Source organism: Rousettus aegyptiacus, unplaced genomic scaffold (assembly GCF_014176215.1).
Source record: "Rousettus aegyptiacus isolate mRouAeg1 unplaced genomic scaffold, mRouAeg1.p scaffold_m13_p_8, whole genome shotgun sequence".
Lineage (NCBI taxonomy): Eukaryota > Metazoa > Chordata > Mammalia > Chiroptera > Pteropodidae > Rousettus > Rousettus aegyptiacus.
The window spans coordinates 45,178,386-45,191,528 of NW_023416311.1; the positions used below are offsets into that span (position 1 = coordinate 45,178,386).

Consider the following 13,143-nt stretch of genomic DNA (forward strand, 5'->3'; position numbering starts at 1 on the left):
CATTTGAAAATCTAGAGAATTATATGTTGTAACACATTTCCATTCAGAGTATACTTTTAATAAAACTCAAAGTGTTTTTGATCCTCAGCTAGTCAGGTAACAAATTTATCTAAAATTTCACTTTTCCCTAAGCTCTTATATATTGAATATTTATGGATGCGATAAATGTCAGGGAAGACAAACCAGTTCCTTGAGGGATTTAGTGAAGAAGTTGCTTTAGGCTGGTTTTACTTATATACATTACATCTACTTAGGATTCATACAAAAATTATTTGTCTAGAAATCACATATAACTTAATTTTATGTGAAAAAGTTTTTTTGGTTCACAATTGAATGTTTAAGGATTAACATTCGATTAAGTTATAGTTGTTGCTTTTGAATATAGTTAGTTATAAATGCTAATGGAAGACAAGACTAATGATAGACTATAGAAAATCAAAATGGTATTTAATTTAGTTTTTACTTTGAGAAATTTAAAATGTTTAAGTCATGTGCTTTTATAATCAAGAACAAGTGGATCTTTTGTTGCACAATTATTTTGTGTCCTGTTTGTTCTGGTACTTCTTGAAAAGTTATTTTTAAGTCCTTTCTCTTTTTGCTTTTAGTTTCATACACTCTTGTCATTCTGAGTAGATAATTTTTTCTCTTACTATCCTGGAGATACTGAAATGGTTAAATGTGAACTTTCTTGTTTTTCTCTTCTCCATGTTAGAATATTTCAATATCTATTGCTATTTTTATAATTTCTTCTTCAATGAAGAGAGGTAAGTAACTCTTCTCATTCTATGCCTATAGTCATATCTGTCACCTTACTTTATCTATTGTCCTTATTCCTGGGTTGCTTCCCTCTGCCTTTCATTCCCTAATTTTTCTAAATCTTGGGGGGAAACCTTCACATGATTTTGGTCCATTAACCAAATGCCTGTTTTCTCTTTCACTGCTGGATTTTCAGAATAAGTGTTCCACAACATGCTTCTAATCCTTCACTCTCCAGTCTTTTTAAAGCCTCCAAATCTAATTCTCAGTATTATTTCTCTATTCTCTAATGTTAACAGTGACCTCCTAATTTCCACAGCCAGTTGACTTCTCACAGTACCTTTTTTCTTTGACTTCATTGCTACTATTGAGCTGTTTGCTCACCCTTTCTTGCTTCACAATTTCTCTTCCATTGCCCTATGTTGGATATATATTTGAAAATTATCTACTTAGAGGTGAGGGTTATGTATAATGAGTAATAATGATATAGGACAGGGATTTACAAACCTTTTCTTAAAGGGCTAGACAGTTAATATTTTAGACTTTTCTGACCAAGAGGCAAAATCAAAGATATACATGTGTAAAAAACCATTTTTAGCTCACAGACCATTAAAAAAAAAAAAAAAAAAAAAAAGCAGGGCCAGAGATTTGACCAAAAGGCGCAATTTGCCAATTCTTGACTATTGATAGACATTCTTTTCATATTAAAATTTAGAGATAGTCCATTAATTATTTCATTAATCCAGAAAATTTTAGAAGTTTCATGTTTTACTTTTTTGAACAGGAACATACATATTCTGAGTAAAATGATTAAAAAATGAGATTATCTTTAGTAAGTATGTTAAAAATTACCACAAATTAATATAGAAATCTTACCCTAATTGTTAAAGACATATCATAATTGGAGTTAGTAATTCAGCTTTGAATTTGAGAAGCTTCATAGTCAAAGAAACTTAACTCAATAAGCTCCTCTCAAACTGTTTTCTAAGTTCATTTTGACATTGATATATGCCTAGGAGTGATCTATTTGATCTTAGATTATTCTTTGGGTCTCAGAAAATTTTATAGAATATAAGCAACTCGAGCTTATACCCATCTGAAAGAACACCTTTTATTTGCTTTACCAGGTCCATATTGCATTTCTTCTCCGGGATGTTTGTGCTCTACTGTCCATCATTTACTGAAAATTGGATGTTGATTTTATTTTATTTTATTTTATTTTTTTTACTTTTAATATCTCAGAGATCAGATTAGTGCTATTCTTTCTTAAAAGCATCTTGATCTATTGAGTTCATCTACCTGTAGAAAAAGAAACTTACTAGTTTAGATATTAATAATACATCATCATAGAGAAAATTTCTTAAACAATTACCACTTCCTTTCAAAAGCATAAACTAAAATTTATTTTTTAGTTTCTCAAAAGTCAATGCACAAAGGGACATCTTTAGAGGATTCTTGATCAGAATGGTTGATATGGTTGGAAGGATCATTCAAGATGTATTTTCAACATTGATCAGTAATATTTTTGTGTTTGACAGTATAAGATGACTAGTGCTTTAAGAGTAGTTAAAAGTGACCAAATTAATCAAAGTTAAATATAGCCAAAAGTAATTTTCTGGGGTTCTTTATTAACCCTTTTATTGTACCTGTCAGTTTCTTATCTAAATATTCTCGAATTGAAATTTATTTTGTGTTTACAGTCCTACCAAAGGATATCACCAAAGATTTGTCATTGCTGCTTTTTATGAATTTGAATTTCTCTCCATTTAAAGACCTTTGTGAAAAAGGACGAAGGAAATAGTTAAGGTTTTAAAACATGGTAATGGTGGAAACTTATTTATTCATATAGGATATTTCATCAGTTGCCTATATGTAATTAGAATGTGTTTTAGCCAGGCCAGATGAGCAATAAATCTATTATTATTTACTCCAGATAGCATTTAATTTGTAATTACCAAGTTATATTTAAAACTGTATTCAGAAATATGTCTAAAATATGAAGAACCTATATCTAAGCACCATCGAATTATTTACTTTAATGAAAAAATAATAAATTGGTAATTTCATTACTTGCCATATGCTATGTTTATATTTGAAAAAGTTAAATCTACTTAGTATATTTGTGTTTTCTTTTTTTTAATATTTAAAAAATTGAATTAACACTTAATGATACATGTGAGACATCAGTAGTCCACTCTATACCATGTTGCCTGGTTAATGCTCCATTTGATAAATGCACATGTAATGATGATTCATTTCATTTCTGTTTTAAATTTGCAGTTCAGAATGTAGTGATGGAGAATGGTCTGCTTCTTTGCCTCATCGATTTTCTGGTACAGAAAAAGATCAATCCTCGAGTGATGAAAGCTGGGAGACTCTTCCAGGAAAAGATGAGAATGAACCAGAACTACAGAGTGATAGCAGTGGTCCTGAAGAAAACCAAGAACTATCTCTTCAGGAAGGGTATGTTTAACAGTGAGATTTATTATTTTTCATGTATTATACAAGAATACTATATATCACATTCAAATATTGGGTATGCTATTAATTGCATTTATAACTACTGCATAGGACAAGTAGGTCCTACTGATTTTTTTCATTATACTTTTGGTATTTTACAAAAAAAAACAGATTGAAAAGACTGGTAATTTCATTATCTCTTATTGAGGTACACTGTGTTTCACTTGGCTTTATTAAAGAAAACTTGGTCATTTAAAAGATCACTTTGTTTAAGTTAGGTATGAGTGAATTAGAACTGCCGTTGCTATAGAGTGGAGATAATGGCAAGGGATAAGGGATATCCTCAGAGGGAAATTAGTGATAATATTCACAGAAATGGAGGCAGTTGCAAAAATTGAATGTTAGTTGGATGTCTAATTGCATTAGATGGGATCTCCAGGAATCAGTGATTGATGACAAACATCTTTGTCTTTTTCTAACATTAGTGGGAATGCTTTAGTATAGGGGTTGTCAAACTTTTATACTGTGAAGGGCCAGATAGCAAATATTTTCCTCCTGGTTGCTAGTTTCTATTGTAACTACTCAACTCTACCATTATAGTGCGAAAGTAGCCATAGACAATATGTTAACGAATGGGTGTAACTCTTCAAACAAAATTTTATTTATAAAAACAGGCGATGAGCTAGAAATAACCTATAGACCATAGTTTACCAACCCTTGCTCTAGTATTTTACCAGTAAGAATGATTCTGGCTTTTAGGTTGATATACATAAATACACACATATTTTTAAAACACACTAAGGAAGTATTCCTCTATTATTATTTTGCAGAATTCTAGCAAGATTGTTAAAGTCTTTTTAGCATCAATGGAAATGATCATAAATAATTTTTCACTTTTGACCTGGTAATCATGAGGAATAATTTTGTTACTAGATTTCCTAATATTTATTTAACTTCCCTTGCTTCTTGAAGTAAACTCAACATGATCTCATAGTCATGATTTATTTTTGTTTTAGCGAGCTACTGAAGTCCGTTTGCTAATATTTTACATAGGATGTTTATATTGAGACACAGTGCAAATTATCTAGTTTTTTGTCTCAGTAACAGTTTGATACCTGCTTTGCTAAAAGAATGTGTATCCTATTTTTTTTCTTTTTAAATCTTTTGGTGTTTAAAAAGCTTATTTACTCTTAAAAAATTCTTTAAATATCTTATTTATTCCTTTAAAGGTTGTTAGTATTTTCTTTTGAACCCTGCTAGGCTTGACGTTTTATTGTGATGGAGTATCTCTCATAATTTTAAAATTTTTCTCTGATAATTGGTTCATTCTATTTTTAGTCTCAGGGGATGTGTTTTGGTGAATATCTTTTTTTAGAAAAAAATCTTTATTAACGTTAAAATTTATAATTCTCAAAAGGTATAAATTTCCAGCTTGAGAGAATTCCTTTTTTATTATTATTAGCTTTATTTAGTGCTTTTAATGTTGCTTTAGTTAACTTAAAAATTAACATTATAATTAAGTTACAAGATATGATGTTAAAGAAAAATTTTTATTTTAAAATAAATTGAACTGTATTTAGGATGCATTAAAATCTCACAGTAAAAATGCTATGTGTCTCCAGTTGATAGAAAATTTTTTTTATAAAATAATTTTTAATTTGAATAATGAAGTTCTACTTTGTCTTGTCAGTTCACATTTTCAATGATAATTTTTTACAGTGTACCAATTATAAATAAAATGAGATAGAGATAATACGTAAGTTAAAATTTCTTACAAATATAGATATTAATCTACAAAACATAAATGAAATTAATCTGGGAGTAATATATATTAGAAAATCTGTAAAGAAAGAAATTTGCAGACATGATTGATTTAAACAGTAGTAGGTTGGGGTGGAGTTTTTTGCTCTTCCTGATTTGTAAGTTCAATCTTCTTTAATCACAATTATTTAGTTTCCTGAGCATTATTGTTTTATATGTAATTTGTAATAGTATTTATTTATTTAACATATTTATGGAGCATTTAATATGTGCTGGATCCTGGGATTATTCCATGAACAACACAAATAAGATTCCCTTTTGAAGCTCACATCGTAGTGGGAGAGGCACATGATAAACAAGATACAAGAATGATAAGTGACAAACTGTGATGATAATTGTGAAGGAAATAAAACACTAATGTGACAAGAAGTAACCGATAGAGGCCTACATTAATTAGAATGGTCAAGGAAGACTTCTCTTAGGAATTGACTTTTGAGTTGAGATCTAAAAGAGAATTAGCAATTTTAAGGAAGAGCTTTCTAGGCAAAAAGAAAGGTAAGAGCAGAGGTTTTGAAAAAGAAATGGTTTAGCATGTGTGAAAGTAGTAGGGCTTAAGTGAATGAGTAAAAAGTGGTATGGGATGACATGGACAGGAACCAGACTATACAGGACATATAACATCTGGAATTTAGTCAGAGATCAGTGAGATTTTAAGTGGAGAAGTAATCGAAACACATTTTTAAAAAATCACTAGCTGTTTTGTTGTAGTTGAATTGGGACTAGTTAAAAAGGAGATAGGGGATGAGTTAGACTGTTGGATGAGGGGATGATAGTGAGAATTAAGAAAAGTAAACTGGCTCGAGAATATTTTCAAGTCGTAAATAATAGAATGTACTGGGTGTAAAATGAGGGAGAATGAGGAATCAATCAGTTACACTGAGTTTTTTGGTTTGAACATTAGTTATATGTCAATGTCATCAACAGAGATGAGGAAGTCTGGGGAGAAAACTGGGGAGTAGGAACTCCTTTTGGAAGTTTTATGTGCCAGTTAGATAGACATGCAGATGATAAGTAGACACTTGGATATTTAATTTACAAATTTAAGGGAAATCTCCCAGATTATAGTTAAATATAGAGATATATAACTACAAACAGAAACACTTTTGGAAGTCATCAGCTACTTGCATTGATATCCTACAATAACAGAACAGTGATTTAGTTAAAAAATAAAGGTAGGAGATGAGCTAGACAGAACTAAAACGCTGGACAGCAATAGTATTTAAGTTGATGGAGAAGATCAGAGTCGAAGTGTATTGTTTTGGAGAGGGTTGAAAGTTAAGTTTGTTTCTTTGTTTGTATTTTGCTTCTTGCCCCTCCCCGCTACCCTTTGGTAACCACTAGTCTATTGTCCTTGTCCATGAGTCTCTGTTTGTCCTGTCCATTTGTTGTGTTTAGATTTATATCCCACATATAAGTGATAACACGTGGTTTTCAACTTTTTCTGTCTGGCTTATTTCGCTTTGCGTGATTATCTCAAGGTCCAGGTTGTCGCAAATGGCAGTATTTCATCTCTTCTTATGACTGAGTAATAGTCCATTGTATATATATGTACCACAGCTTCTTTATCCAATCATCTATTGTAGGACACTTTAATTGTTTCCCTGTCCTGGCCACTGCGAATAATGCTGCTATGAACATCGGTATGCAAATATCTTTTCAGATATGAGTTTTCAGGTCTTTGGGCTAAATACCCAGTAGAGGGATTGCTGGGTCATATGGTAGGTAGATCAATTCTTAGTTTTTTTTGAGGAACCTCCCTACTATTTTCCATAGTGGCTGTACTAATTTGCAGTCCCACCAGCATTGTGTGAGGGTTCCTTTTTCTCCACATCCTCTCCAACATTTATTATTACATGCCCTGTTGATTACAGTTATTCTAACAGAAAGTTAACTTTTGACATAAGTTAAATTTGTATGGCAAAATTTTAAGAATAACCAGTATAATAATAAATGTAGTGTATATTTTTTCCTCCTGTAGAGGAGGAAAAAAGGAAATAAGAGTGGAAAAAAGAACATTTAAAGTCAATCCAAATAAAAGTAAAGAAGGGAATAAAAATGCATTAAAAAAGAAAAATACAGATGAAAAATGTAGGATGTAGGAACAAGTTCTGCAATAAATATAAATTGCCTTTTTTTTTTGGTTATAAAAGATAAAGCTTCTAATCAGATGGATTTCTTTTTATAGTTAAATGTTTACAGAAGACATACTTAAAGTGTAAGTATACAGAAAGATTGAAAGTAAAAGGATAGAAAATATTTCAGGCAAATACTAACTTTTTAAAAAGTTGAATAGTTATATTAACATTAGCAAAGAGAACTTAAAAAAATATTATTGGGGAGAATGTGGGTCACTATATAATAAGTTAAAATTACCAGTAAAATGTAGCAGTTTTTAACTTTAATGCACTTAATAAAATAGACTCGATATATAAATCAAAATTTGACCAAACTAGAGAATATTAACAAATTTCCTATCATTTTGGGAAATTTTTAAATACCTTTCTCAATTACTGATGATTTATGGAAATAAAATTCATCTATCTTTAGATTTGAACAACTCATTTAAGCATGGTTTAATGAACACCACATCCTGTGGACTACACAGACACGTAAAAACTGAACATGTACTAGGCTACAAAGAACAAATTGACATGTTTCAAAGAATCAATAACTGCAGACTATTTTTTACCATAATGCTATTAACTTAGAAATAAATAAAATATAAACTTGTAAAAATCCTATGCGTTTTAAATTATCCATTCTTCTGAGTAACCACAACAAAGAAGAAATCAAAATAGAAGTTTAAATGTTCATAAGTCAATGATAATGAAATTACCACCAATCAAAATTTGTGGGAAACAATGAAATTGGTATTTAAAGGGAAACTTACCTTTAAAAATGCTTGTGTTAGAAAAGACAAAAAGCTGATAAGGAGACTGTTTATTTAACTTAAAATAGCAAAGAAATGTTAGCATAAAAAAAGGAGATAAGAATTAGAATAGGAAAGATAAAAGCAAAAAATCAATGAAGTAGAAGACAGCTATAGTAGAGAGGATTAAATAAATCAGAATTTGAAACTTTAAAAAATAGGCAGTCTATTTGAGTAGTGAACAAGAGAGTAAAGACAAGGCACAAATAAACAATACTGAAATACAAAAGTGGATATAGCTGCAGAGCAAAGATTGGATAGACTAAAAAAGAGTACTGTAAACTTTAAATTTGAAAATTTCTAGAAGAATGGAATTCACCAAAACAATTCAGGAAGAAATAGAAAGACTGAGTACTATTATACCACAGATATGTAATCAGTGGTTTAACCCATTTCCCGTTTACCTCGAAATAACTCGCAGATTACAGTCCGAACCCTAACCCTAAAGTTTGTCATGAAATATCTGGCTTTTATTATTATTTTTGCATCACTGTACTATATTGATAGTCTTTGGAAACAAATGACATCATTCTGTTTATAGCATTCTGTTTTTAGTAGTGGTACTTCCCTTTACAAAATATGGCAATGCTCAATCTCTGAAAATGTCAAATCCTAGAAAACAGCACTCCTACGCGTGATGTTAAATTAACATTGGTAGTGAGGTGCACTTTTTTTTTTCTAAATGAGAAATGGAGAAAACTGATACAGATGGTTTTAGAGCTGAATTCTCTTAAACTTATAAGGATCATGTCACTCTACTTTTTGAAAGAATAGAAAAATAACTATTTCTCCAAGTCATTCTAATAAGGCCAGTACAATCCTAGTACCAAGAGTATGTGAAGAAAATTATAAGTATTTTTTTCATTAAAATTCATGTCAAAATCTTAAATAAAATTATAAAAGAAAAGAGGACCTGAAAAAGAAAGAAAAAAACTTACAGAATATATTTGTAGAATATAAAGTTTTAATATGCAGAATGTATAAAGAACTCCTTGAAATCAGTAAAAAAAAAAAAAAATGAGAGTCTAACTCCAAACTGATCAAAACGTTAAGCAGCTAAATCACTGAAGAGGAGATATTAATGGTAAATAAAAATATCAAAAGATGCTTAGATCATTAGTAATCAAAGAAATGTACATTAAGATCACAAGGAAATATCATTTTTTACCCACCCATTCAAGATAGGGATTTGCCATAAAAATTTGCTAAACAATTAGAATTATTAAGAGTGAGTTTATACCTAAAGCTTGGCAACAACTTAACATGTGTCTTGTCATAAAATGGAAACCAGTTAATTAAATACCAGTTAATTAAGAATGTTCATTATGCTCTTCAGGATTTTATAAAATGAATTTCTTATAGCTAAATTATTTTATGAAAGCCTTAGCTATTTAAAATGTTGATATTAACCCAAAGATTTTAAATTCTGTGCTACAGATAATAGATATTCAAATTGATAATTCATTAGCTATGGGAAGGCATGTGGATTTATAAAATCAGAGTAGTTAGTATTTTCAGGGGTTTAATTTGATTTGTCTGCCTTTCATTTGCATTTCTCAGAAAATTCAGTGACATATGATTATATGATAGCATATTTTAAAACTTTGTAATAAAAATCTCTAAAATATTCAGTATTAGTTTATTAATATATTTTGATACTTTTAATATTTCTATTCATAGAATGTTATAAAATTTAGTTTTTGTTATTGAAGGGTGGGGATCTTTAATCCGTTTTCTGGGAGGGAGCAGCAGTCTGTCCGAAGCTTTGAGGTAACTGTAGCTTGTAGTCAAGAGAATAGATGATGCTGATTGTCTTTTAGGATTTTTACTGTAATTAGGTTGTGGGGATACATGATGGGGCATTTTCAGCTTCCTGTCGTGGTAGCAGCGTTCATTTTCTCTCAGCTGTACTGAAAAATGCAAAAATAAAAGGACAAGTTGTCAATTTCCCTTCCTAGGTGAAATACCTGTGACTTTGGTGGTGGTGGCATATGCACAGGCTTCCAATCTTCCATCTCATGAATTGCTTTTTTAGAATTGACCATTTGGGGACATGATTCGATAATGTGTCTTAAGTCTCATATATTACTACATAACATTGTAATGGCATTTTGGTGATTTTTGAATTATTAAAATGAAGAAAGGGTATTGAAGGTCTAAATTTTTGTGAGAAAGAGAGAGAGAGAGAGTGTGCGTGTGTGTGTGTACCTACATACGTACGTACGTATAGAAAGAGAGGAAGAAGACCGAGATACTACTCTGAATATCTTCAAGGTATTTGAAGAATTTAAATTTATATTATATGCTTACAGTCCCGTGGAGGTATTTGTTAGCTACACGGAGTGAAAAATACTTTGACTTTATTATTGTTCAGAATCTTTTTTTTACTAGCAAAATTCCTTTTATTATACTATTAAGACAACTCTTGTCCAGTAGGTTGCCCTTCTTCTAGCCTGCTAACATGTTAAAGATAGGAATTTATACCAATTTTGTATAACATGTTGAAAGCATATGCCATATACCACTTTCTGTTTCTTTAACTGTATTATAATGAATCATTAAACACAGAATCAAATATTTAAGCAAAATATGTAGCTAAGAATTCCTTATATAGTGAAAGACTATTAATGGCATTATAAATTTTTTAGATTCAAATGATTTAGTTTTTTTGTTCTTTGAATTTAAAAGACCTATAAATTAATATTTCTTATACTGAATCATTTTTACCAATATATTTTTGAGAATTATAGAATGTATCTGAAGTACAGAGTAAGTCATTTTGATGTCTGTGTAATAGGAAAAAAGGAATGTGTTTTTTGTAGGAGTACATTAGAAATAACAAAAATTTCCGAGGACTATTCCAGGCTCAATCTCTAAGTTATTTGTTTTTTTAAAGATTGTTTTTCAAGGATCTATTATTACATTTGCAGTACATACAGTGATAGAGTACCTACTACATGCCAACCAGTTGTTATAGGGGGTGAAGCTACAGTGATGAGAGACAACACTGTACACTTTTGAGAAGCTCTCAGTCATCAGAAGAGTTAAAATACAGTGTGGCAAGTCCTTTCAAAGTGTGAACAAAGATTTTTTGCTTAGGAATTTTTAGTTTGATTTTGTATTTTAAATTTATTTTGGGTTAAAATTTTCATTGGACCTAATTATGCATAAAAGGAAAACATTCACTATCTATATATATTTGATGTTAAATCTTTAACACAATAAGTATATTTTGTTAGGCTTATTTCTCTGACTTGACTAGACTGGCTATACTAGATACTAAATCTTATAAACCTGTTATTCTGAAGTGTAGTTTAGGGTCTGGAGTTGAACATTTATTAGTTTAGGTATGTAAAGAGATACTGTTTCTATGTATTTAAAATGTGTTGATTTTTATATGTGGACATTGTATAAATGTTTTTACCCCAAAAGTTTTAAATTAGCACAATAGAATAAATAGAATTTTAATTATAGTTATTCATAAAGTTAAAATATGTAAATTGTTAAATAACATTGTTTCTCAAAATGCAAACTAAAATTCAACTTTGCCTCTAAAATTTTACTTCTTTTGGTATACTAAAAGGTATTTTCTGTTAAATAAGGAAATCATACTAGTATACTTTTCTGTATAAATTCACAACACCCCTTTTGTCCAGTTCACTGCAGTCCTGAAATGCCTTTTTTCCCCTCATGTTTTATAATTAATTTTTCACAATTTGATCTTTGTGTCCAAATTTTTGGTATTTTGACTTTTCCATGAGAGTCTTCGTCAATAACATGTTGTTAATTTAACAGTCTATGTCTTCGAGGTTTTGAATCATACTTGGAATGACACATGTTTTTGTAAAGATTTCTCTAGTGATTCTTTTAGTATATTGTTTTAGTGCTGGGGGAGGGTACACATGCATTTTTAAAGAGTAGATCTGTAATTTATTAAGGGTAAATAATGAAAGAGATATAACCTCCCTTCCTTCAGGTAGACACCCAGTTGTTCCAGTATCACTTACTGAATAACCTTTTTCTCCACTGTTCGAGATGCTTCTTTTATCTCTTCTTTATTTTCTTTATCTGGACCATTGATTTATTTGTTCCTGTCCCTGTGAGCTTATTTTCTTGTAGGAGAGAGATTGACCATAAACAAATAAAATGATAAGTAAAAGTAAGTTCTATAATGAAAATAAGCAGAGTGACTTGATAACCAATGACTAGAGACTTAATTAAAATGAGTGGTCAGGGCAGGCTTTTTTGAAGAAGTGATATTTACTTCTGATCTGGGTATCAAGGAGGGAGTAGCTGTGTAAAAATCTGGTGAAAGGACATTTCAGGTACAGGAAATGGCCCCAAAGTAGAAATGATCTCCATATGTTCCAAGAGTAGAAATAATAATAGGAGTATAGTCAATGAGGGGAAGAGTGATGAGAAGAGGGCCAAGAAGGATGCATGTATTATGTAGGGATTTGTAAGCCAGGCTGAGGAATTTGAATTTTATTTAACTATGAAGGGAAACTATTCAAGATCAGTGTTTAAAAATTACATTTGTCTAGGGTGAATTTTTCTTTATTTTTCTCCTGCAAGAAAAAGGAAATATAGGAGATTAGCGCATTCGTATATCAAATAAATAGATTCTTATGTAATTAGGAGCTATTTATGCATACATGTGACCTTATAACACATTTGCTTCCCTTTTAAGTATTTTTATAGTTAAAACAGATTTTAAAAATCATGTAAGTACCAAGAGGTTAGAACTCATAGGAAGACTTGGACTAAATAGAACTCTTTAAAGAAGATTTTGTGATGTACTTCAAAATAATATTTTTTTTTTTCTTAAAATATTTGTGTTAGGGAACAGACATCCTTGGAAGAGGGAGAAATTCCTTGGTTACAGTACAGTGAAGTCAATGAAAGCAGCAGCGATGAGGGAAATGAGCCCACCAATGAATTTGCGCAGCCAGAAGCTTTCATGCTGGATGGTAACAACAACCTTGAGGATGATTCTAGTGTGAGTGAAGATTTAGATGTGGACTGGAGGTATGTAACAACACAGTGTTATTGCCATGTTTAATTGTTCATTGAGTAGGATTAGTTCATGACTCTAAATTATGAAAACTGAATCTCTTATAGCTTAGAAGTATTCTTATTTTCCAATTTGTCAGTCTTCCTCTCCAAAGCTCATTTCA

The 13,143-nt window shown here is 30.5% G+C and overlaps 1 protein-coding gene across 4 annotated transcripts in view; it reads left to right on the forward strand.

Annotated features, from left to right (window-relative positions):
* The window catches only part of PJA2 (praja ring finger ubiquitin ligase 2), a 284,158-nt gene that overhangs the window by 248,383 nt on the left and 22,632 nt on the right, over positions 1-13,143 (forward strand). For all 4 annotated transcript variants that reach the window (XM_016137236.2, XM_016137237.2, XM_016137238.2 and 1 more), the window contains 2 exons: positions 3,037-3,219; positions 12,809-12,994. In XM_016137236.2, coding sequence (XP_015992722.2) covers positions 3,037-3,219; positions 12,809-12,994 — 369 coding nt within the window. The remainder of the gene's footprint in view (positions 1-3,036; positions 3,220-12,808; positions 12,995-13,143) is intronic.